General features: G+C 36.3%; 1 protein-coding gene across 1 annotated transcript in view; it reads right to left on the bottom strand.

Annotated features, from left to right (window-relative positions):
• Nucleotides 1-27,627, bottom strand: part of ADGB (androglobin) — a 147,584-nt gene that overhangs the window by 107,816 nt on the left and 12,141 nt on the right. Inside the window, exons 2-6 of the mRNA XM_032485112.1 lie at nucleotides 19,704-19,860; nucleotides 15,144-15,236; nucleotides 11,924-11,995; nucleotides 9,925-10,134; nucleotides 1,695-1,834 (exon numbers count right to left, since the gene is read on the bottom strand). Of these exons, the coding sequence (XP_032341003.1) occupies nucleotides 1,695-1,834; nucleotides 9,925-10,134; nucleotides 11,924-11,995; nucleotides 15,144-15,236; nucleotides 19,704-19,860 (672 nt within the window). The remainder of the gene's footprint in view (nucleotides 1-1,694; nucleotides 1,835-9,924; nucleotides 10,135-11,923; nucleotides 11,996-15,143; nucleotides 15,237-19,703; nucleotides 19,861-27,627) is intronic.

Genomic DNA, 27,627 nt, shown 5'->3' with positions numbered 1-27,627 from the left:
CTTTGATGTGTCTACATATCTCAAAGATAAATATTCTGTAGGATATTCACAGTCTAAACTCTTTGAATAATCATTTTTAGGAAGTGACTGTACAAACCTAAAAAAATAATACCTTTTCCTTTGCATATCTCACAGTGATATTTAAATAACCACTCAATATTAATTTTTAAGGTAAGAAGCAAAAACTCACATGAAAATAGATTTTATATACTATAAAATCTGAGAAAAAAATGTTTGGACAAATATAAATTGGACCACGTTGCGCAGATTTCCACTGGAAAGCCTAAGAAATGTCTCACATTAATTCTGGTCCTTTATTTCCAAGTTGAATTTGTTTACTTTTCAAAAATAGCAGTAATTCTATGACTCAAGTTGTTATAAAATTCTACTGAACTATGGCTTTAAGAAAGATAAAACGCCACCCCAATTATCCAGGTCACACATTTACTGCTTCACTGGCCTTGCAGCTCTAATTTGCTGAACTTCGAGTTAGGTCTGAGAATTAGGAACATTATTTTCTTTCAAAATAAACAAACGTAGTCAACACCGTTTTAAATACTTAGTAGTATTCAGCTACCTAAAATGACATGGGCTGAGTTTTTAAAAAATGATTGAAATTAAGGGTTGCAAGCTGGGTAAAACAAATTCTCAATAGAAAATTCAGGGTTAGTAAGAGAAAAGAAAGATGAAGAGGATGGCAGTAGGAGTGGCTGTTTCTGTTGTGTAGCTTTGGGAGAGAAAGAGGAAGCTGAGCCAAAAGAAAATCCACAGAGAAGCAGACCAGGCTTCTGACTGACATTGCTGTGTGTAACAACAGAAGGGGAGGGGCTGAGCTTTGAGCAAATATCTGGGGTGACCTGTTAAAGCCAGTGGGTGTGTTTTATTGAAAAGGAGAGGCTGTGATACACTGCAGGAGGGAGAAGGGTATCAAATTCAAGCTGGTGCATTGTGTGGGAGAGCTCTCCCACTGAGCACCGACACAAAGTTGCCTTGCACTTACTTGCAACTCAGGCATCAAAGCTTTTTTTTGCAAGGCTAAGGCTGGGATGGGGTGACCACAGGTCTCTGCAAGTGGCAGCTGAGAGAATAAACCTAGTAGATGTGTCTCATATATGTCTCCTGCACAAGTCAGTGCGGGAATACAAGACATGAACAGATTTCATAGGAATATTGAAGGAAACATGAGTAGATTTCAACATGAATATATTAAAAAGGACTAATGTTACCAAAAGTGTGAGGAGTATGTTGACAGCCTTGAGAAGAGTTCAGGTTTTCAACACGAGTAGGTAATTGCTCCATGTACAGAGCCTGAAATGTTCACTGGATTCCAGTATACATTATTCTGTGTTTAGATGAACCATTTCCCCGTACAAAACAACTTCTTTCTCCCATTAAACTATTTTCCATGATTGACTTTTAAATTATCATAAGGAAACACCGGATAGAGAATAAATTTTGAGTATTCTTGAGGGAACTTTTATTATCGCTGGCTAACGCAATACTTCAAATCAGTGGCTTTGGCATGTTTATTTTTATATTAGGAAGTTTACACTGTTTGGAAAGAAGGCTTCATAAACCTGATTTTTTAAAAAATTAAGGGTGTGCAATATAGATGTATAGTTATTGTTGCTGTTGGGTTTTTTTTGTTTGTTTTGTTTTTATAAAAGTAAGTGATAATTCTTCATTCTACCTACTCAACATTTGCCAGCTTAATGATAGCTTTAGATAAAAGCATTGGCCAAAGTTCAAATTCACAGGTTGTCGCAGGAAGCAGGAGATTGTTTTCTTCATCAAAAGGCAGAAAGTCATCAATAGTTATCTTCCTCCAGCAACCCTAAAAATGAGAAGAAAGGAACATATCATCAATGATTTATATTATTTTTTCATATACATTACTGTACACTGTTGACATTATTATTATTGCTTTATAATTTTATTAGCTTCTTACATCCAATGACTGACATACTGGTATTCAACACTGCTCTGGCTGAGAATTTTAGCTTATTATTTTATTTAATGTAATTACAGAACTTTGTATCAATAGTGTCATTATTTATGAGGTTCTTTAGCATATTCTTGAGCACCCCATCCTACATATTGCAGTAAATTAAAGTGTTTCAAATAACAAAACCAAAACATCATACAAGTATGGATAAGTTTGGGCATAATTAAAGAACTTAATACAATCATAATGTAAATTCTACAAATATAACTTTAGTAATCATAATTTATCCTCATAGGCTCAGCGATCTTGTACTTCCAATGACCATATTACTCCTACTCCTAATTAAAGATCTATTTTTAACATAAAGTTAATAATTTATTTAATAAACTCATTATACATTTACCTGTATATGTATTACTTCATAATTAAAAGCTTGAGACAAATGATAAAATTACTGATTATTAACTCACATTTTTTTAAACTTTGGTTTTAGATGTGAAATTTTATTATGAGTTCATTCTTTTGCCCAAGAAATAGTTTCAGCAGTGATGTAAGCGTTGTGAACCCACATAACACATGGCCTATACTGATACTATTGAGTTGCTTATAGTCTAGTGAGGGAAGGTATATAAGCAAACAACATAAAATGTAATATGTTTAAAATGCTCTAGGACCAAAAGGAAAGTGTGACTAATTTTGCTTGGGGGATGTCTTCACAAGAAGGTGACATCTAAACTCAAGATTTGAGGGGCAGGATACTTTTCCCAGGTAGATGAGAACAACAGAGTAAAAAATGTTTTCTTTTTTAACACTTGTAACTGAACTCATACTACCTTATTTAGTGGTTACATGACTTTTTTTTCTTTCCTAATAGATGATGTAGGGCAAGACAGGGTTAAAAAGCACAAGTATTTAGCTCTTCCTTCTAGTTTTAAGTGAAATGATCTAAAAGAAAGCATAGTGAAATAAACCAGATACATAAGACAAATATTGTATAATTCCACTCACACAATATACCTGGAAAAATCTGATTTACAGAGATATAAAGTATAACAGAGATTACCAGGGTCTGGAAGAGAGAGGAATGAGAAGATACTGTTTAATGGATGCAGAATTTCCATCGGGAATGATAAAAAAGTTGTGGAGATAAATAGTGGCGATGATTGCACAGCCTTGTAAAACTACGAATCTCTGAATTGTACATTTATAATGGTTAAAACAGTAAATGTTATGTTAAAAATATATGTTTTACTACAATGAAAAAAAAAAACAGTAATAGGAGCTCCCTTCTTATACTTAGATTTCAAAAAAAGTTTTTGAAGAGGCTACTAGATTCCTAAGAAGGAAAAGTCTTACGTAGCCATAAGAACTCGTTAGACCAATTCAACAAATATCGTCTGTTTCCAGCGCTGATCAGTGGGAACACACTTCAATTAAGAATGCTTTGATTGTTAAACACCATTGAACTGTACACTTTAAATGGGTGAACTGTGTGGTATGTGACATGTATTTCAATAAAGCTGTTACAAAAAATACACAGGGATAAACGTTTGGTATTATATATCTAAAACATAACGACTAAAGTTATGACAATTTTCTTAGAATTTTTTGATTTAATACATTGGTTGGTTTCTCCCTTAAAGTTTATGAATGAATGAAATATTATATATATATATATATATAAATATAACTATTTTTGATACCTCATCATAGAACATTGAATTATTTTTGCATTTGGTATTTTCTTGTGACTGCATGTAAATGATGTATATTTGACATTTTTATGGACTTTACTGTGTTCCACATAATTCTAAAAGATCATCAAAATGTTTAATTACAGCATGCTTATGAAGAAAGATTTTTTTGCTAATATAAACATAAATTAGTAAGATATTTTAGAATATAGTCATGTTCAAATTTTAATATTTTTCATATTTGAATTCTAGGTTATAATAACTAAATGGCTACATATATTTATACCCTCTTCTTCCTATGACTATGCTGCAAGGAAAATAAAAAACTGTTTTATAATTAATAGCTTAAGTCACAATTACAAAAGATCAGGAAAAGAGTAACCAGTGGACAGAGATTTCATCAAAAACCTGAATGGTCAGAGTTACATAGATGAGCTGGAATCCGGACTTCACTTCTACTGCCACTGCAGTAACAGGTGGGGTGCCCTTCCCACCTAGGGCCTGCGGGTAGAACTCTGACTGCTACACCTGCTCTGAAGTAAACGAGGCAGTTTCCCTCCCCAGTGGAGCCACAGGAAGAACTGACTTCCGTCGTCCTCCTGAGTGAACAAGAGGCCCCCTGGCCTGGTGAGAGCCTATTGGAAGGACTCTCATTTCCACACTAACCGTGCAACAGTGAAGCACACTGCCCCTCCTCAGGTGGGGGATTGGTCCCAGAACTGGCCACTTATACCAAAATCTGGGGAGACTCAAGTCCCATAGTTGGCCCTCCTTATATGAGGATTCAACCGAGGGCAGATCACAAACATAGTTCTGTATTTATTTAAAAAAAAAAAAGTACTTATAAGTGGACCTGGACAGTTCAAGCCTGTCATTCAAGGGTCAACTGTGGAGTACAAAGTAGATCAGTAAATATTAGCATAAGAAATATCCATGGTTAGGGAAAAAACACAGAATGATGAGTATTTGTGATCTTACTGTTGGTATAGATTACGTATAATAGGTTTACATATGTTTATAAGAAAAATGTTTAGTATTAGAGACATCATTTACTATGATTGTCTGGGTAGTAGCATCATAGGGAAATTTTACTTACTAATTTAAATATTTTAACAGTGTTTGGGTTTGATTTACTAAAAGCATACATAATTTACTGAAAGTATATATAATGTTAATAAAGAACTGAGAATAAAAATATTTCCATTTTGGAAAAAACGTAATGGAATGTTGGAAAAATAATTTGTCATGGCATATACCTTGAAAACACTGTTTAAAGAGAAAAAGACATCACTGGGTGGGAGACAGCTTGTTTCAAGAGAGCTGACTGCAGGCTCTGCACAGAGACTCAAGGCAGCTGGGCTGGGGTCTGGGAAACAGGTTGGGTGGTGTTGATGCTGGTGTGCCTGCACCCCACAGTTTAAGAAACTCTGGATTCGACAATAATATTGTGTTTCAAAAGTAAATCAGAAATAAAAGCTAATACGTTTTTTATTTGGACGGATAGATGGCAACTAGAGAAAACTATTGATCCCAATGTGTGGGTTTTCCCTGTCCATTCAGAGACAAATGAAAGCACTGGGACACATAGAGAAAGGCTGCCAAGAGCAGTACATATTTCAAGAGGAGAGCAGTAATATACTTGCTTCTTTCGAGGAGCCAAAAGTACCCGATGGGGCTACACGTGGCCCAGTAGCAGTGTTATTGCTGCCAAGGGAACGAAGAGAGAAAAAATCTTTGTTTTATAACGCTGCTCTTCATGCTACCCAATACATTTTTAACTGGCTGATGACAAAGAACCTTGGTGCTATTTACTTAGAATCCAAACTGGAAAAAAAATGGGAATACTTTATGGGGAAAATGATGTGCTTATGTAAAAATCTGAACTTTAAACATCATGCCGAGAGGCTCTGATTGACTGATTTACTTTGAAGAAATGACTAACGTAATTGCCTCCAGAGACAACAGGAAAGGGGGAGAAGAATACATGTAATAAGGCAGAGAAGGAAAGTCAATGTTCAATAAGAAACAAATAAAAAAGCATCAAAAAAAAAAAAATGGAAGGAAAAACAGTGAGGAGGAGACTTAAGGTGCAGAAGATGGAGCAGGGGAAGGAAAATAAATGCAGATGTGTTTCCAGTACATTACCCTGAATCAAGCAATAGAAGGGAACAAAGATTGTTTTATGGACATATTTCTTAAATATTTATAGTGAAAAGCAAAGGATTAATATGTAAATACTGAACTGGAATTGGAAGAGGAAAAAAATTAAAAATTAAATTATGTATTCTTGGAAAGCGCCAAGAAAAGAAAAAAATAGCAATATACTTTATCTTGTCAGAAATAACTTACTCTAATGCCTAATATGCAAGCAGGTGTTGACTCAGCCCTTCCGCCTGGGAATTAGGGAGATCGAAGAATAGATGTCTGCCCCCAGCCCAGAGAGAAAAGATTTCTACCAGCTAGAAAACCAGGCAGTCATCTATCACATGAACACAGTTTTTGAAACAGCAAAGTTCTTGTTTGCTTCCCTTTAAAAATCACATCTATTTATCTACTTATTAGCATTGCTATCAGCATTTTTCTATAGCCTTTGGAGGACTACAGTTCCAATTTTAAAGAATAAAGTGAAGTAGAGGAGGACTAGCAGGAGAGTGTTGTAATTTGCATTGTGTATTAACTTAATGAAAATAACTGTAGATTGGAACAACATAGGAACATAAGAAATATATATTTGAACAAAAGCCCTGGAAAAAGAAAACAGCTAGGAGGTAATATTTTTCCATCTACTAATAAATACACTAAGTGGATGGGACGCTGGCTGCTTCATACTCAGTGTATGGAGAAAAATGAAGCAGAGGGAGGAGAGAGAGTCAGGGTTTCAGACAGGGAGGAGAGTAAAGGCTTCAGAATGAGTGTCTGAAACACTAAAACCAGGAGATAATCAAGCATTGCTTATTGCGTCTAAACAAAAAGTGTATTATCCATTTATTCCATATGTAGCCAAATTATTATTCATATAACAATCGTATATAAAGAAAAACAGACCTCAATAAACCAAGTTAACCCAAATATACCACATATATATTCTAAGTGAATAAAATTTTGGAATGCATACTCCATCTGAATGAAAGATGAATCAAAATAAAATACTCAAGAGCAAAATAAAATACTCAAGAGAGGGGAAGCTGTGTTAAATTGAACAAAAACCACAATGATATGGACTAAACCTTTTTATATATGTAATAAAGGATAAATAATTACAAATATGAGTTCAAAGAAAATACTAATAAAAATATTTACTCAAAAAACATATGTCAAGAAAATATGGAAACAAGAATATCAGGTGGATTTTATTCTTAAATAAATCAAAACAAACTATAAATTCATAATAATTAAAGCTGAATGGTATCTGAATAGGACAAGAAAAACAGTGGAAGAAAATACAGTCCAAAACCAAACACAAGTTCAAACTGGAAATGAGTGTAAGATAAATGTGGTTTTTAAAATCAATGGGTAAAAGTAGAACATTCAATATATAATAGTGGGGTAACTAGCTAAGCCTTTGGAATAAAAAATTAACCAGTTCTTCATTTCTCACAGTAGATAAAACAAATTAAAGGTCCAAACATTAAAATAAAATTAAGGGGAAATGTCTTTTAAATTCTTGATAGTGATAGCTTACTTTAAACGACAAAAAGTCCTAGACCTCTGTAAAGAAAAACAACGACACACTGACTACATAACATTACAAGTTCCAGTTGGGTGGAAGACAGAAAGCTAAAAACCAATTTAAAAAGTGCTTCCTTTCTATTCACATATATTACTACATACAACAGATAAAAGAATACTTACAATTCCATAACAGAACTCTGAGTAAACTGTTTTGTAAGTAGGCAAGATATAGGCAATTAAAGACATATAAGGGATGTACAGATTTGAAGGGACGCCAGAGGAACTCAGCAAGTCTGGGCAAAGGAATCACCATAGCGGATCGGACTGTGGGAGAATCAGGCTGAGTGTTGCCTATGATAACTGTGTGTCCCCTGCGTCCCCTCCATTTACACATCTTTGCTCAAGAACCATTTGTTGGGCAAGACAGCATCTAGTAAACTGATCAGGTACTTTTCTCCCTGACTCTACCAAAGGGCCAGGAGGAGGAACTATCCATCCCTTTGGCTTCCATAATAGGAGGCAGCAGCAGGGAAAGAGAGAAGGAAGGAAAGAATACACGAAAAGAGGGAAGGAAGCTGATGGTGCTGAGAATCTACTATTTGTCAGGACCTTTGCTAGGCTCCTTTACATAATTATCGCATTTTATCATCCCCTGTATTTGTTCCATGACATATTACATGCCTGTCATCTTGAGGGATGTGGTCTTCTTGCGTTTGCATGGAAGGGACCCTGAAGGGCCCATGCAACCCTCCAAGCGGATCTAGTAACGCTGGGGGCCAGCAGAGCTATCTGTCACATCTCAGTGAGCATGAATTTGACCATGAACTTCAGCGATGAGTGCCAGTAAGTTGCTTGCAAAATATTTCGTATGGAACCAGCTGTATCTCAGTGCTCAGCAGTCTGTCAGCATCCCCCCACACACCATTCCTCAGGTGAGACTAATGAGGAAGCAGAAGAAGCCACGGGACATGAGGTTCAGTCTTCCTGACTCCTAGACCTCTTCACTCAAGGTCTACACTGTCTAAAGAGACAGGTTAAAAAAGACTGGATCAGAGTGCGATATCCAAGTTGGACTAATACATTTAAAAAATTTTTTGTGAATTCAATTTGGTTTAAGCTGCTGAGGAATCATTATAGTTAAAGACATATAAATCACATTTTCTTTGCAAAATGGAATATAGTGTTAATAAACATTGACCCCTATCAAGGAGGAAATTAGAAAAGAAGGAAGGATGTCAGGAAACAGAGAGAGAAATTAACAAGGTTGGTTTAATGTTCCACTGATGCTGTTTTGAAATTCTTAGTAATTTTGAATTCCGTCCCACCTCAAGTTCTGGCAAATGTGCAGAAGTGGGGCCCAATACCCGGGCATCTGGCCCCCTCACCCTTCCTGTGTTTGCTCTCTTCCTGTAATCCTACATTATCCTCTGTGTATCCACTTTCTTAATACCTTATCCTCTCTCTCCTTTCTCTGCACACATTTCATACTGTCAAGTCTACTCTGCCAAACCTGCCTCCCGATTGGTAAACAAAGAAGGAATTTAGGAAGTTATTTTCTCTAACAGCATTTTGACTTTCAAGGTCTTGCTGTGAATATCAAAAAAAAAAAAACCCTCCAAATTCCTAGTTCGGATATCAGCGACTAAGATGACCTTCCGTACCACCTCACCACGATTCTATTAATTCCTAAGTATTGACCTTAGAACATTCCCCATCCCAGAAAGAGAGATGGCTCCAGCTCATTAAGGAAAAAGTCATGTTCTTAGACATATAAAGCACTTTGATTAACCTTCCCCACTCCTTAACATGTTCAAGAACATTCTCTCTCAGTGACCAGGACCAGCCTCATGGGTACATGGTGACCTGCACTGTCACGTGGAACCCCATGCTCAGAAGGACCCCATTCTTTGTTTAAAGTGTTGATATCACTGTCTTGAAATTCTTAACAATTTTTGAACAGGAGGCTCTGCAAATCGTGTAGCTGGGTGTTCATTTCACCATTAAAAACCCAAAGGTGCTTAATATAATCTAGCATTGCTAAATGTGGCGTGAGTCGACTTTGCCATATTAATTAAGGGGTTTGTAATTCTCTATTTGTGCTTCCTACTATACCAATTGCTTCCTTTCAGGCAGAGGTAAAAACTTTCTGTGTCAGAGTGAGAACTGGTGATATGAAAATAAACCTCAAGTTGAGGAGAGAAAAACATGGATGGATCAGGGCCACTGGGAGCAGCAAATACCAAGAGAGGACCGGACAAGTCTCAGGCACGGGCACTCTCTCCGGCTCACGACCCTGATACCACATCAGAGAGGGGAGAGCCCTGTGCACCCACCTGCCTGCCCAGACTGCACCCCTGGGAGGGCAAAGGCAGCAGAGAGTCACCTCTCCATGGTCCCGACAGCACCAGTTTAAAAAGCACATGGGACTGGTGTCACTGTGTTCTTTTTAAACTCAAATTACAAATACAGGACATTGCCCCCTCCCAGTAGGCACACAGTTGGTATCCTTCCTAAACTGCCTCATCTTCTATTAGTCTCCTTAACAGCCAGTAAGACAAAGATATTTCAGTATGAAAGACACACAAAATTTAATGCATGTGAACACAAACTTACCATCCAGTAAAGTTTCACAACATACTTTCCATAGCTGTTGAACAAGGGCATGTGACCTTTCACAGCCTTGCACAGGGAATAAATGTGTTCCCAGGGCTTCCAGGTCAGAAGAGGAGGCTCCCCTGACGTCCTTTTGAAATAACTGTTCAAAGCACCCCTGTTGAAGATCTTCCACACGGCATAGATCTCACTGATAATCCATCTCATCAGCTAAAGATAAAAACCAGTAGTGTTGATTATTTTTCAGTTATTGGCACTGTAATTTGGAGGGGGTGGACAGCTGAAAACTTACTTCCAGTAGTAATACTACATTTGATATGGAGTGTATTCCGCATTTTGATTTTTTGACCCACAGAATAAAGTCATAGAGCTTGCTTTTGTTTTCAGGAAATACAGCCACCAAACAAGCTGTAAATTCTTAGCTAAGAGCTGTCTTCCGGAGCTGTCAGTAATTTGACACTGACCTCCCTTTTAGGGGTGTGTGTGTGTGTGTATGTGTGTGTGTCACAAAAAGAGAGAGGAGAGGGGAGAGAGGGAGACTGAAAGCTTCTGAGAGCAATGGTGATTTTATTTTGCAATTAACTTTTTATAAAAGACCGAGCTACTCTTCTGTAAACGCTGAGAAGTTTCGAGAAGGAAGTGATCCTTTGTGTCAACAAGATCTTTCAGACAATAAATGAGACACGAGAAAGAATTGAAATTACACACAAACACTTACGTACACTCTAAGGTTCTTATTTCTGTGTTGGTCTGCAGATGCAGAAGTGCTCCAAGTAAAACTCCCACTTGCAGGGTTTTTAACAGGCAGCAAGACACAGTGCAGAGGTGAATTTTGGAGTTTGTGTTGCTGTGTGGTTTGTAAGGAGATTAAATACGTGAAACTATCATTGTAAGATTTATACTTTCCTTTATTTGCATTGTCTAGGAAATGTCTTAAAGTTTGGTTAATAGGACATATGTCCTATTGTACACCTGGAAATTTTACTATAGAATATTTTATACCTCCCTTGAAAAACCATACACTGAAGCCTATGTATGTTTAGAATTCATAAAATAAGCACATTTTAGACTAAATTATAAAATATAAAACAATTCAAGGGCCTACTGTAGAGCATAGGGAACTATATTCAATATCTTATAATAACTTATAATGGAAAAAGAATCTGAAAAAGAGTGTGTGTGTATATATATATGTGTGTATGTATATGTATAATTGAATCACCTTGCTGTACACCTGAAACTAACACAACATTGTAAATCATTTATACTTCAATAAAAAAAAACACAATTCAGAGATAATTTTATACTAATCAGTACAACTTGAAGAAATATTTTTATGTTAATATTAGTCAAGATTTTAAAAATAAGAAAGACAAAATATTTGAATCAATAATGACTATGCCTCACTCTTCTGTCTGGGTCTTAAGAGAAAATCATCATAAAGCCTGTTTCTGATGTAACTACCTTGAGGGAGTGGAACAGGTCTACCTCTGACAGATGAAACCCAGGGTGGAGACATGGGGTGGAGCGTTCCCACAGGCAATAAGACTGTTGTGCTGAAAATCTGGCTTGTTTAGGTGAGGTGTTGCAGTTGAACCTCACCCCATGATTTCCCGACGTCAGCAAGACAAACAACACCGAACACACTGCTCTTGGACATGATGCGGGGCAAGACTCGAAACAACTTCATGCCAATTGCTAGGCACAGGGATCCAGAGGAGAAATGCTCAGATGGTGAGAACCCAGCTCCCCTGGGTCCCTGGGCAGGAGAATAGGGACACACACAGTGCTGATATTAACCTTCCCCCATCCATTCTCTCGCTAGGCTCAATTAAAGAGGCTTCTTCCTCTTTGAATGTCTGGAATATGAAATACTCATTTATACCAAAACTGGAAGGTGAGCAAGGGAGAACTGAAACTGAGGACTGACAGTGGTTTGAGCAGGTCCGGAAGGCACTCTGCAATGAGGCTTTTCTTCGGTTCATACGCTCCTACTTACCTCACTGCAGATCAAGTGCTCGTTTGCTGAAAACAAGTCAAACAGGATTTCATTTTTCACAACCACTGGAGCCTGAAATTTTAAAATATATATATATATATATATATATATATATAAAGAGATATTACTTCTTAGGAAAAATAAATGAAATGTAGCTTAATAAAATAGTTTATGTGCTGTAAGCAGGCCGAGCTTGATTTGATTTCCTGCAACCAGAGTAATTAGAAGAAATAAAAGCTAAGCATTTTATTCCATAAGATAACCCTGTTAGAGATATGGGTGGGCTACATTAATTTAATAATGTAATGCCTAAAAAATATAGTGTTTTAACATACAAATAAAATGTTTTAAGTATAACATATGCAGCTAAACTTAGCAAGCATGCACAAATTATGTTTAAAACTTGATTTGAAATTTAAATTAACCACTCACGTTAAACCTGAAGCTTTGTTAACATCTGGTAGCTAGAAAAATATCTTCATCTTGGATGAAAACTATTAGCTGTGACAGCTTTCTAAAATCTTGCTCAACTTTAAATCTTGTTATGCATTTTAAAGTTAATTTGGTGGCCATTATTCAATTGGCATGTATTTAAAAGTTGCTTTTATGTATTTAGTAAGGAATAAACATAATAGGGAAAAACATGACTTGTAACAGTTCTAAAAATTTGTTACAATTAATATCAATCTTATTTACTTAACATGTCAAATTAACATGAAAATGGTTTTGATTAGTGAAATAGATTTTTATAGAAACTGATGCCATCAGTTACTCTCAATCACTTGTATAATTAGCATCTTGAAAGCTCAGTAAAATATTTTTGTATGTCTGAGAAAAACTTACCTAAAACTACCTTGGAAGCCTGAACTGACTCATTTTCATAATTCATCAACATAATTTATATAACTTATAAAAGTTACATATATATAACTTAATGTTTATAAATATATATGTACACATGTATGTAGTATTCTGGCTTGTCTGACTGTACGGTAACACTTCTAAAGTGCTTATCCCTTTCAGCAAGTACCAAATGCATTAAAATTGATTAATCACAGATTAAGTAAGGATTAGATATCTAAGGTTTGAAGGGTTAGACTTAATAGTCACCCACTGACAAATGAAAAGGAGACAATGACAGTTCATAAAAGACAACAAATATTAAGACAGAGGTCTCTACAATGGTATTTTAGCATCTCTGTCCCCTACACCTGTACCTCAGGGAAGGTAAATTGTTAGACATCTTACATCTGTTTAATATAGTCAACATTCAGGGACCTGGGCCACCCATATCTGGTTCTCAGAAATGAACAGATCTGATTACTCACTATAAGATCAGGGCTTGTTAATCTCCTTGGTTGGAATGATCCCTGTTGACTCTATCTTAAATTCAGTCTTTTAAGTTTTTTAATTACTTAGCATCTCTCTGACTTAAATCATGTCCTTGGATTTCATACTTTACTTAGTGTTCTGGAGTATGTTTCTAGTGTTTTTTAAATTGTGGGTTGCAATTATTTAGTGATTCATGAAACCATTTAATGGGTCAGGACTATATACACATGTATATACATCTGTAAAATGTGTCAGCAGTACATATATATGGAATATAATAGAACTGAGTAAATTTCCTATGGAAATGTCATTATCATTTTGCAATATTTTGTCTGGACTTCACATATTTAATGAGTCTCAATGTAAAATGCATTTACCACTGTGGACTTAGACATTAAAACTTGACAAGCGCTACTTTAAAACTTTCTTGATTCGCTAGACTTTCAGTTCCAGCTGTTCTGGTCCATACTGCCGTGTGATGGATCAGGAGAAGGAGTGAGTGCAGAGGGAGAGTAGAGGTACGGAGACAGATGCATTTCCATAAATACAGGTGGAAGGGTCATCAGCATCAATGAGTCAGTTTATTTTCAGTACAAATGTCTCTCTCAGAACTAAGGTATGCTAAAAAGAGGAGAAGTTATAAAACTTTTCTACTTATTCAAATTTACAACACTTTCACTTCGTGGAATTCATATCCTTCATTTGCATGGAATGTAAACTCTGAACCTATATTGAGTTGAGCCTGAGTACTAATAATACAAAAATATTAAGTGCTTTATATTAACACTACAGAATTTACATTCTTCATTTCAGTATTACCTAACATAAGTAATTAATTTAAAGGCATGCTTCATGCATATGTAATTTCTATTATTTAAAACGTCTTACAAGTAGGCATTGAATAAATATTCTGATGGACAAAGATGTACCTACTTATTTTCTTATTTTAATAAATATTTGAGATTTAGAATTTCTGACTTTCTCAACTAATAACAGTAATTGGAAAATGATGGATAAATTGTATTTTCTGCATTAGCAGTAGTTCTTATAAAAGCTGAAACTCTTAGGAATAAAATCACTTTGCATCGAGACAGATGCAGTGGATTACATAATGTACACAAGAATCAGCTCCATTGCAACTTTTTGACTTGCACTAAATAACGAATTTAATCTGTTGGTTTTTCCATGCAAACGAAAATAAGAGACTCAAGAAGGGAAAAAAGGCATTAGTGATGGTTAACCCCTTGGAAATACTAAATATATTCAAAGTAACAAGGCTATTAATTAGAAAGATAGACCAGTGGGTCTGAAGTTTTAATGTGCATAAGTGCTATTTAAAATGAAGCTTTCTCAGGGTGATGTCCATGTGAATATGATTCAAATGGGGTTCAGAAATGAAAGTGGCCCTTGGGAAATGCTTCAGGAATTCCTAGAATAGAGAGACCCAAGTGCAAACCTCTTGGGCTGGAAAATTAATGCTAATAAACACCAGAGTCAACAGACCTTAACACCATGTGAGTTCCTGGTAAGAAACAGGAGAAAGTCTGTCAGAAATTATGGAATAACTGTTTGCAGCATTTTAGGTTATAATTCGACATCATGAAGGGAAGAAGAAAACTTGAGGCTCTAAACAAAATTTCTATAGTTGCTTGAAAACCAGTGTAAGAAACCAGCACAAGAAAATTTCAATATCCTCTTGGAAACCAGTACAAACTATATTGATAAACATTTATTTACAATTTAAATGCCAAAAAGTAATTACTTTTTCTTACTAAATAGCACAGGAAAAAATTACCCTAAATTGTCTTTAAAATGCAAATTTTCATAACTAGGATACCGCCTCTCAAAGTTAACACATGTTTTGTTTAAGAGTAAAAATATTTCTTACCTGATTAATTAAAAAATCCTGTGGACGTTTCCAGGAATAAATTTTCAATGATGGCGGCAATTCAATCTTTCCTTCAGGGTCTTCAAAAAAATGCTATATAAAAAATGTATTAGGCCTTTTCTCCGTAAGTTTTATTAAAAATAAAACCAATTCTATTCTAATAAAAATGAATAAGTGCATTGATTTGATCAATAAATAAGCATTTATAGAGCAATTTGTGTATTTGTTCTCAGAGCTAGTTCATAGAACACTTGAATACTGAAATTAAAACTACTATATTTAATTAACAAAACCTCGATTGCTGAGTAGCATTTTGATAGCAGAGGAAGCAGTCCAAACAGGCATGAGCTGCTTTGGAATGTGAATTAGGTGTGCTGGGGAGCAAGTCTGGATGGGCCAAATATGGCCACATTCTCCACTGAAAATATTGTTTTGTTTTGTTTTTTAACCTGAGTAGAGAAGATTGAAAAGTATTTACTTACTTTTCAACTGTTAGAATCATAAAGAGGATTATATGTAAATGAAATCTTTACCTTTGATCTGACATTCATCTATTAATTGTTTTAATTACATTTGTTATTTTGACGTAATGATTCAGAAGGCCTTGTATGAAATAATACAGGGAGTTTCTGTGTTCTCTACCCCATTTCTCTAGAGGTAACATCTTGCAAAACTATAGAATGCCACTTGGATAGTGACAATGACACAGTCAAGATACCAAACAGTTCCATCAGCACAAGGAGCCTTCTTATACTCTTTTATAGCCACACCCACCCTCCGCCTCCTCACTCTGTGCTTAATTCCTACCACTTGGCAATTGTTAATCTAGACTCAATTGCTATAATTTTGTCATTTCAGTAATGCTATATGAACGGAATCATATAGTCTGTAACCCTCTGGATTCTGTTTATTTCTCTCTGCCTAATTCCCTGGAGATTCAATCCATTCAAGCTGTTGCATGTATCAATAGTTTGCTGTTTATTGCTGAGTAATATTTCATGATACGGATATTTGCTTGTTTACCATCTGCCCATTGAGGGACATCTGGGCTGTTTCCATTTTGGCTCCCCTACTAATAAAGTTGCTATGAACATTTGTGTACAGGTAGCGGGTTTTTGTGTGAAAATAACTTTCCATTTCTCTGGGATGAATGCTCAAGAATGCCATTTATTAATTTCTGAGCCCCAACTATGGGTCAGTGAGTTCTAGAGAAAGAATGACATCCAAAAGCAAGAAATCTAGTAAGTTAGAAAGACTTCAGAGTGCTGCTATGTTAAAGTTCTCATAGCTCATAAGATGGTAGGGGAATGGGAGCTTTACAACAAATAACACGAACATTTCTAGGAGTACAAACAAAATGCTAGAAGAACATAAACTATCTATATGGGAAAAAACAAGTAAATTTCACCTTCACGGGGAAAGGGGCAAATAAATACCATTTTGTGATTTTCATTGTAATTACATGTTTATCCTAGTGCTAGTGTGGCTTGAGAAATATGTTGTATTTGAGGGCATTGCCTGAGCTTTAAACATAATGTGTCTATGTATATCTGGAGCATGTGGTTTATTGTCACTTTTAAGATACTAGAATAATTTAAATGAAGACAAAGGCAACCCCAACACCTAGTCAAAATGATTAAAGAGTGAATCCTTAAAAAATAAACTGAGGTTTCCAGGAGCTTTAATAGACTTCTGGGGTTCCCTCACATTGTTTTTTCCCTGCAAGTATTAATATAGTTATTTTAAAGTCCCCTAGCTGGCAATTCCAAAAGAGCACCCTGTGGATTTGTTTCTATTACCTGGTTTTTCCTCTTGCTGTTCAGTAACTTGGTTCTGTTTCTCTTCATGTCTCGTCAATCGTGATTGTGTGGTACATGCTGGATATAAAAATTTATACAGGCTCTGAATAATGTCTTCATTCCTTTCTCGCAGGCAGAGTGCAAGATGAATTCGACCTAGTCAACACTGGGTCCTAGGATTTGGCAGCGCTGGTGTAATGTTGGTTTGTCCTTCATACAGAATACTCTAGCCATATTAGGGTACTAACTGAAAGGCTGGGGTGCTAATCAGTGTTCCTTTACCCTGTGTATGCTGAATTCCGGTTTCTTGCCATAGCATCATGAAATCTTTTCTCATTGATTTAGCTTCCAAGCTGCTGCTTTTTACTCATTTACTCAGCAGCAAAAGCTTTACACACAATGTTTAGGAGGCAGGCAAATGTCTCAAAATAAAATTGTATGCAAAATTTTCAGATCATTTTTCTTAGTTACCTCCGGGATTTGGGTTCAAGTTCTGGCTGCTTTGGCAGCCCCAGACAGTATCCTCTTCCCCATCAGCCCAGAAAAACTGACACAAGCTCCAGGCCACTACTTTCTGCTTGGTCTCTAGTCCCATGCTTTGAATTAATGGATGTCCCTGAGGGAAAAACTGGTGAATGAGGGGCTCATCCTGGTGTGATTCCCTTTTTTCCAGGACTCGAGCTCCTCACATTGTAAATGATGATCTTCCCATGGCATTTTGCTTTAGGCACACTTCTCATCTCCACCTTGCAGTACTTATCGGATACTTCTCAATTTGGTTCACCCATCATGTCCTTTCATTGTCATCACTTAGCTGAGGAAGTGAGACCTGACCCTGGACTTGCAGATAAGGGTCAGCTCACCTGAGGCTGATTTCCTGATCACTAGCCTCCCATCTAAAGAAGTGGCCTTCTGTAAAATTCCAAGGATAACTGCTACAGTTAGATGCTTAAGGCAATTCATCCCAGTAAAATATGGATGGTGCAAATCACGGCTAAGAGCTAATGCACCACCATTCTCATAGAAATGTGACCACAATGCTTGTCTACCACCCATTCCAGTGAGGGACTGCTGCTTCTTGAGCCATGAATGCTGAGGCTGTGGGACAGAACTGGGGGTGGGAAGCAGGGTTAAATCTCAGACGGTGCCTCTTTGCCCTGTCGTAATCGCCAGGATTTGAGCTGTGCTCTCTTATCTTGTGAAAGCTGTGGTGGCAGAATGGGCTGTCAGCTAAGGTTCTGATGTGTCACTCTCCATTGGCATAGCCCTCATCAGAACAGGAGTAGGGCTGGTGCTTCCCAAATCATGCGATTTTATACAGCAGCCAACAATACTCCTAACATGTCACCCCCAAATGAAATGGACATCATGTGACCAGCAGATTTATTACTGCTCCAGTCTCAGTGGTTTTCCTCCAGTAAATGTTTCTTCTAACCAACTTGCCCTTGCTTTGATAACACTGATAAGCTCCAGAATTTGACACCTGACCTTCCAGACATCTGCAAGAGTTTTTCATAGTCATCTGATAAAGGCATGCCTGCACTCTAAGGTCCTTAAAATATTATACTTTATTTCCTATTTCCAAGCTTTCAGGCACTTCTGCTCTCCTCCTCCCTGGTTGCTCCTTCACAATTTGGAATGACTCATCTGTGGATCTTTCCCAGAGCTCAGCTGTTCAACTCAGGATTTGCACAATCCATCTTGCTGATGAATATTCACACATGAGCCCTATAAGATTTGAACTTCTATTAAAATATGCAGAATATGAAATTTTAATATTGAACCGAGAGAGTTCAAAAGTCCATTGCATCTAAAAGTTCCAGAATCACCTTAGGTGTGGTACAAAGAATGCCTTCCCTCCCACAGCACTAATTTAATATTGTTCAAGTACTAAAAGAGCCAGCAATTAGTTATATTTATTGAGCATCTTTTGTAAACAAATTACTGATATGAATCACGCAGTTTGTGATTCTGCATTTTGTGAACCAAATGTCAATGCTAACAGGTAGCATTTCAGAGTGCTCTATGTAAATAGACACAAGAGTTCAACGCAGCCATTCTGGCAATGTTGTCTGTATTTTGAAAATTGTATTGTGTTCTAAAAGTATTTTTGTTAATTGAATTACTGCACCAGATAAATAAGTCGTATTTAAAATGCAACCTAGACCTAGCTCATCTACATTTTAAATAGGCAACAGAACCTAAAATAATATAACTGGAAAAATGTTGGAACCCCATTCTCAGCTCCAATCTCAGGGACACATCATGTTTAAAAGCTACAGGTAAATGAAGAGTAACCGAGATTTTTACCCAAGTGTCTTGTGGGGGAGCAGATATTAAGAGGGATTCAACTCTTATCTTATAGCAACATCTCTTAAAAATTTTCTTTTCTATAATCTCCAAATAACAGCTCACAGTTTCGCTGAGGCTCCTCATTTTCTAAACCACCATCTCTAAATGCCTGGTTCCCAATTCTGTTCAAAACCTACCTGCAAACGTGGCCTGTCAAATTTCTTTTTATATCCTTACAACCCTTTGGGTGTTTCTCTCCTCCTATTTACTCAAATGTGATTCACCAAAGCTCAGGACTGAGCTTGCAAAGACAAGGTGGGGTGGGAGGAGGCAAGGTGGACAAAGACATTTCTCTTTTGAATGGAGGCTGGGGAGAGGAATGAGCACATCCACATATTAACAGGTCTTACTCCACTCGTTATAAAATGAAAAACCAAAATGCAATCTAGTCACATTCGAGTCTACTTACAAGTACAGGGCTTTTCCCCGTTTTGTCCTTCTCCTTTCCACCTTTGCCAGCATCCCACTTTTCAGCATTTATGTCGGCTTCACTCCATTCTGGCCAGATTGGAAACCTCCCCTTCTTCTGTTCGCTGGGCTGTACATTACTGCCAAAAACATACTGACTGAAGACAGAGCGAGGGAGGTGCTTTTAATTCAAATCTCTGAGCTATAATATTGAATTAATTTCATGATATTAATTTAGTTATCTTGTTAGCACCTGTGTTAAATACATTTAATACAGTCATATCTGTGGATAGACAGCTTCCACATGTTAAGGTTCTAAAGACTGAAATACCCAAAAGAGATTATTCCATAAGCAAATTTCGAGCTTTAGTCCCTACGTACTAATGTAGGATAATTATCATAAACACATAAGATGCCATAAAGGGGAATATTTATATACAATACACACTTAAAATCCTTTACATGTGTAACAGTAATAGCTTTTTGAATATCAATACAAATATAAATTGATTTTTCCTAATATAAAAGTGCTATATGATCATCATTTTAAAAGAAAATTAAAAAACATAAATCAGCTAAATAAGAAAGGCATAGTCACTTTATTCTAGGAACCGAACAAGATGAAGTATAAACAAATAAATGTTGAACTCAGAAATAAAAAGGTTAAGGTCTCTCCAAATTTCACCTTTTAAGGTCAGGGTTGGGAGGGACTTTCCTGAGCACCCTACCTAGCATAGCAACCCTCACCTCTCTGCATCTTTTCATCTTTAACAGCACTTGACAATTCTCTCACTGATCCTTTATTTATGTGCTATTTGTATGTTTCCATATGTAGGGTTTGTAAGTTCCACAGCGGCGGGAACGTTGGGTTTTTGTTCACTCCGTCTCCCTCCGGCAACTGGAACAGTGCCTGGACTACACAGACAATCTATCCATTTCTCTGCCATCTTCCTACTTACCTGAAATAGAAGAATGAAGGTCTTTATATGTCTATACTTTCTAATTAGAATTGTTTCAAATTTTTATATGTAAGTAGAGATTGACCAGATGCTCACCAATCCTGTCTTCCATTTCCTACATTTCCCACACTCCATGGCAGGTTGGCTGGTACTTTGTGATGGTGTTTTACAAAACAACATGTGGGGACATGTGTTGTGTCCCACCTTTATGCTCAGAAAGCATTCTGTAAGATACTTTTTATTCTCTTCCTGCTTGATACATAGCTCAATCCTTGAGAAGACTTTAGAAAATGGTAATACCACAAGATGGAAGGAGCCCAAAATCCTTATACAGCACATGTAAAGTCACCTTTAAACTCCAGATCACACTCTAGTGTGAATGAGAAATATCCTTTGTTGTGTGAGGTCCCTGAGATTTGGGGGTTGTTCAGTATTGAAGTGAGCATCTCGTACTTCCTATTTGCTAATTTGTTATCTAGCATTGATTACTAACATTGACTAACATAAGGAGTGTAAGTCTTAGGACTGGGGTTTCCTCTTTCATATCTTTAACCATTATAAACAAATATATGGTAAATTACTTCTAGATTAGTTTTCTATTATCTTACATTTGTGACACTTGGTTCTTTTGTTTGTTGTGACTTCTGCCTATCTTTTCTATATTCTTGTGTTTTAGGGCATGCTTAATATGAGCTCATCCTTCCCCCGAGGCAATCTTGTGTTGAAAGAATCTTCTTTGAATGCAACATTGAGTTTCCTTCTTTCAGAGAACCAAAATGAATAAGCCATCCAGAAACTTATCCGTACTTTAAAATCAAATCTCAAATCAATGTAATCTTTAGTACAGGAGTTTCCACTTCTCAAGGAAAAAAAAATAACAGGTAGAGAAATGCTAGCTTTCTAATTATCCCCTCTGTACTTGGATGGATTTTCTCATTCACCTGATTACAGAGAATTAAACTTGTGAAAAGTCATGCCTATGTCTAATGTGGGAGCGCTCCTTTTCCTCATTTGGGCTCAAGACCTGGCCTTATTTGTGTTAAAACAAAAGATTGCACTTTCACAAACTGATAAGCCTTCCTTAGCAAAGTAGCAGCTTCAGCTCAGAACCATGCCATTCTAGCCTCCAGTCCCCTCCTTGTTTCTGGATCCTGAAGATTTTTATTTCTTTATGTAGGCATTTCTAGGTATTGTTAATATTTTAAAAAAATCATAATCTACCTTCTTGCTGGAAAAGAACGTCTGAAAATATATACATTGCAAAGGAGTGTTCCTAAGTAGCATTAAGAAAATATGAGGATGACTAGAATAGTTTTCAGGGAAAAAGGGAAGTTTTTCACAATATTATTTAAAAAATCATGGCATGAAATAGTATATTATAGTACCTCTGTTTTATTAGCAGCCTTACAAATAATAAGGAATTGGTGATTTTGTATCTGTCAAAACCATAATAAAATAATAATAAAATCACTGCATTCAGGAAGCTCAAAATCTTAAAAGCTTGCTTTGTAAAAGGGAGATTTAATTTCTTGAAAAAATGAGATCTCTGCTGATATTATGTTTTGCTTTCCTTCTCATTCTGTCAAGTGTAAGTAAATATATTCTGGCTCTCTCCCTTAAGCTGTTAAGCTTTATCACTAATTGGCCTACTTTCCTTGTAACATGTCAAATTTGTTTCCATCTATACTGAAGATCACTTCAAAAGAATCTCATTAGAGGTATCTTGTCCTGTCCAGTAGCTCACCTACTGTACTACACACACAACACAAGCAGTGGTCAAACACAGCCCAATGTGAGATATACTGCAGACTTCAAATGATAGTGCACAATTGTTGCCTTTCAACTCTCAGCACAGTATGCCTTTGAATTTCATTGCCAGAATGTATCTGCTGTTCTAGCATAATTGGGATCCTTTAAATATTCAAAGCACATTATTCCGGGTTTCATCAATTCTGGGAACAAGATAATCTTGAAACACAAAAGTAACCCAGGACTTTTGAAGATTTAGGAACTGGTAATGCTGAGAAGTAAATGTTGATAAATTTTAGGAAAATTCAAACATGCAAAGAAATCAAACCTGCCCCTGAAAACATCAGTGGTACACACAGAGTTACTCTATTCATATAGCAATATATATACCCAAACACTGGTAAATGATTCAATTCATTACAATTACAAGTTGTGTAAACGATTTCAAAGATAAACACACTCTCTAAGTATATGGCTAAATGTTCCCTTCCACATGGTGAGTCTAAATATGCTATTGAGATAAGTGAAGTGTCATTGATCTTTTTAGGAGAGGCTAGCAATCTGTAAACAAAACATATTCATGGAAATTTGTTATTTTTTTAAAACTTGATAGAAGTCAATGGGGAATGTTTATAATATAAAACTTGAATATTCTAAATGCTAAATGATACCCCAAAGAAAACCAGTGTTTAACAGGAGAAAAAATTCCAGAAAGCCAGGCAAGAGGCTGATTTCTAGGGTAGAAATATCAAATATAAAGGTGCTCGTGGTGAAAAGAGAGGAAACATAAAAGAAGCAAATTTATAACAGAAGGTCAAGTCAGATATATCAAGTAAGCAACAGATACAGAGACGTTAAGATGATTTTATATATATGAATTGATCATGATTGAAAGATGTGAGTGGGTGGTTGCCAGCGGCAGGGGGTAATAAGGGGTGGGCAAAATGGGTGTAAATGATCAAAAGGTACAAGCTTCCAGTTATAAAGTAAATAAGTCATGAGGATGTAATGTACAGCATAGTGACTACAGTTATAATACACTAAAAAAGTTGCTAAGAGAGTAGATCTTAAAAATTCTTATCACAAAAAAATGTGCAACTTTGTACGGTGATGGATGTTAAACAGCCTTACTGTGTTGATCCTTTGCAATATATACAAATATCAAATCAGTATTCTGTACCCTTGAAACTAATATAAAGTTATATGTCAATTACATCTCAATGGAAAAAAAAGTCAATGGACTAATTACAGAAAGAACCTGTATGGTGCATTGGGGACTGGAATGGTGTAATCCACAAGTAGGTTCTGGGAATTGGAATTAAGCAAGCTTAAAAGCCTATAAGTCTATTTTTGGGGGGAAAAATGCTGAATTTACCCTGTAAATGTCAGGAGACCAGAAGCAGTCTTCGTGAATGAGCAAGTAGCTGGAGTACTCATGAACTCCTAGCTCTGAACTAAGGCTGGAATAACTCCATCATTAGTGGTGAAACAGGCGGCATGTCACTTTCCTGTGATTCCATAAGGAAACAGGCTGACCAAAAGGGAAGAATGGGGATGAGGGTGGCCCTCTACCACCAGGGGTGTGGACCCAGGGATAGCACTTCCCACGTGGGAGAAAAGCCGCCAGCCTCCCCATGTTAAGACTTGAGTGGAAGCAGGGGTGATATAAAAATACACCCACCAATCAAAAAGGACTCTGCTCTTGTGTGGAACAGAGTGTGAGAGAACCTAGCTGGTCCTTAACCATTTAGTAACTGAATTATGGATAGGTCCTGGGGTTCTCAGAGAGTTGTCAGAGTTCAAGGGGAGAGAGACATTCTTCAGGGAGTTCAGAAAAGCAGCTATTTGCCAACTGATAAGGAAGTATTCCAATAATGTAATAACTATCTTGTCCTTTTCACTAGGGCATCCCTACTGGATGTCAGAATGGGTAGGGAGTAGATCAGCCTAAAAGCCATCCAAACTTCATTGCAGAAAACAGCATGCATAAGTTTAAAACATCTACAAAATATGAACTAAAGAACTAACATTACAAAGCAAAAAAAGAAACTTAAAAATAAAAGAACACTCAGTAAATATATCAAAAGAAAAAAATCACCCAAGGAAAGAGCAATAATGTAGCAAATCTAAAATGTATTTAAAAGGAGTATACTTAGAATTACCAAAAAGATAAAGGAGAAAACTTTCTGCTTTACAGTAAGAACAGGAAGATCTTAAACAAACAAACAAAAAATAAGACCAATATAAAAAAAAAAGACATTGGAAATTTTAGTAATGAAAATTTCAGTTGAAAGAGTAGACTAAATGAAGCTGAAGAGGACTGATACAGAAGGAAGAATTTTAAAAATCAAGTGTTTGCATAGATAGAAAAGGAGATAGAAAATGTGACATAGACAAGTATATAGATTGAAAAACTCTAATGTGTGAGTAATAGAAGTCCCAGAAGGATAAAATGGTTAACATGGGGCGAGGAGGAGTTTGGACAAATACTTGATGATATGACTGCTGAAAAATGTTCAGAATTGATGAGAGACGTCTTCAGATTGGAAAAAGCACATCAAGTAATAATAAAGCATAAACAGGACATCAGGGGATGGAAATCTGCATCTAGAAGTATCAACTGAAATTACAGACCAACATTGAAGATGAAAATCTATGTACATAAAGAATTGAAAAATGATCTAAAAATAAAACATAATCAAATGGACAGCAACAGTAGAGATGATAAAGCAGTGAAATGATGTCTTCAAAGCTGAAGTAAAATAACAGTCAATCTTGGAATTAAGACTCAATTAAACTCTTCTTCAAAAAATGAAATAGAAATTTTTTTTTAAATTAAACAAGAACACTTTGAAAATGTGAGTTTACCATAACAGACTCTTGCTCCTCCTCAAAAAAATTACTCAAGGATTTATCTCAGGAAAATAGAAATGAACCCAGAGTGAAAATGTAGAGTGCAAGTTGCAATGGTAAACAAATGAGTTAATATAACGTTTTGGTAAAATTCTAAAAAATATTTCCTATAAATAAATAATGATAAGGGTAACTTTGTGCTTTTAAAAGCTATCCAAAATAAAAGCAGTGGGAAAGGGAAGGAATTCTCATAGACACTAGTGTGCTTGGTTTTCCTTTTGGAATAATACTATCTGTAGACTTTGTAGGAAAATCTTTAAAGATGAGTGTATTTTTAAAAAATTAAGGATTGTCTTAGTCAGTTTGGGCTGCTATAACATAATATCATAGAATGGGTGGTTTACAAAGAACAAAAGTTTATTTTTCACAGTTCTGGAGGCTAAAAGTCTGGTATCAGGGTACCAACATGGTCAGGTTCTGACGAGAGCCTCCTTCTATGTTACAGATGGCCAGCTTCTCACTGGGTCCTCATATGGCAGAAAGAAAGCTAAGGAGCTCTCTCTTCTTATAAGGGCACTAATCCCATTCATGAGTGCTTCATACTCGTGACTTCATTTCTTCCCAAAGCCCCTTCCCAAAGACTGTCACATTGGGATTAGGGCTTCAAAATATGAATTTTGGGGTACACTGATGTTCAGTCCAGTGCAAGGAATAAAATATAAAACTTCCAAACTGAGAAAGAAGAGAAAGAGTGGCTCTGACATTAGGAAACAACTAAACTATGCCTTGGGTAGAAGGGAAATTGGGAATGCAGAATTTTTAAAATTAGGATCAAATCAACCAATAGGTCTGGAGACTAAAACACTTTAGAAAAATACTGTTTCAGAATGAGAAAGGAATTTCACTCAAACAGCAGTTCACTTATTTTTAACTCACATTTATTGAACACCTGCTCTGTGACAAGCAAAGAGCTAGATGATGGGGTTACAGACATGTAAATATATCTCCTTGCTCTTGCTCTTGAGTTTATTTTGGAATGCAAACAGGTAAACAGGAAATTTCAATATCATATGGTACGTGCAGTGATGGAAGTATTCACAGGTGGTAAAGAGGCGGCTCTGTGCCCAATATGAAGCAATTAGGAGAAACTTCCTGCAGTAAATAGTATCTGAGCTGTCTTGAGGGATAAACACAATTTTTTTTTTAGACTGAAAAAGGAGAAAGGACACCACTAAGAAAGGAGAACAACACACAAGACAGTACAGAGGCAAGAAACAACAGAGTGAGTGCAGAGAACTATGAGCCTTTCAGTACTGGGTAAGCATGTAGTATAAGGTGAGGGGAAATCAAGCTGGAGAGAAACACAAAGTTGGCAGGCAGCTCCCCACTGAGAGTCTTGTTGAGGAGCTGGAACCTTATTGTGTATTATTGTTGACTTTGCCAAGACAAACATTTTATTCTTGGATATACGTATTATTTAACATTTACCCATAATGGACCACTGGTTTAAAATAGGAAGCTTGAGGAACACTGAACTTGCAATATGACTCAAAAGTGAGAACAATATAATAGTTATGAAAATTTGATTTAAAGTAATCTTCATAAGGTCTGGAAGTTGCATTCTTTTAATTGAACCTTTTGTATCATGATGTCTCTACCACATCAAAAACCAATTTTAAAAAATATAATATATACTGGAAATTATATCCAATTTGGAGTTTTATTTTTAAGAAAAGAATTCTATCCACACTTGCAATATATTATCTGTGGATACATATCTGTAAAGATTGTTTTTAAAAGCTGTCATCTTAATAGTTAGAAATAAAATATAAAATTTTAGTAATTAACCTGAGACACACCATGTCCATTTCAGCTGAAGTAACAGGGACTGGATTTACCCTTCCACTAAGACAACCAAGACCCTGGGTAAAACACAGAAAACTGGTTTTCAAGACACAGTCATAAAGTGATAAAGGACAGTGATTACCAAAAGGTGAGAGACAAATAAGATGAGCTCTATAATTGCCTCAGCTTATGGCCCTGAGAGAGTTTTCTATGTGCAGTGCAGGGATATTTAACCCAGGATATTTCAACAGATTCCTTAAGAAGAGGAGCTGGAGATGAGAGTTTGGGGGAGACCAAAGCAGCCTAGAGTTTACAGTACAGAGGACTAGAAGAGAGAGCTTCATGGAGAGAGAACTCCTGAGATCTTCAGGGGCTCACCCATTCCATAAAAATGTTAGGATGGATTTTTCTATTTCTGCGAAGAAATCATTGAGATTTTAATACAGATTGCATTGAATCTGTAGATTGTTTTGGGTGGTAATGACATTAAAATGTAATTAAGTCTTCCAATTCATGAAC

Source organism: Camelus ferus, chromosome 8, assembly GCF_009834535.1.
Source record: "Camelus ferus isolate YT-003-E chromosome 8, BCGSAC_Cfer_1.0, whole genome shotgun sequence".
NCBI classification, from domain to species: Eukaryota; Metazoa; Chordata; class Mammalia; order Artiodactyla; family Camelidae; genus Camelus; species Camelus ferus.
This window is presented reverse-complemented; position numbering and strand designations above follow the sequence as displayed.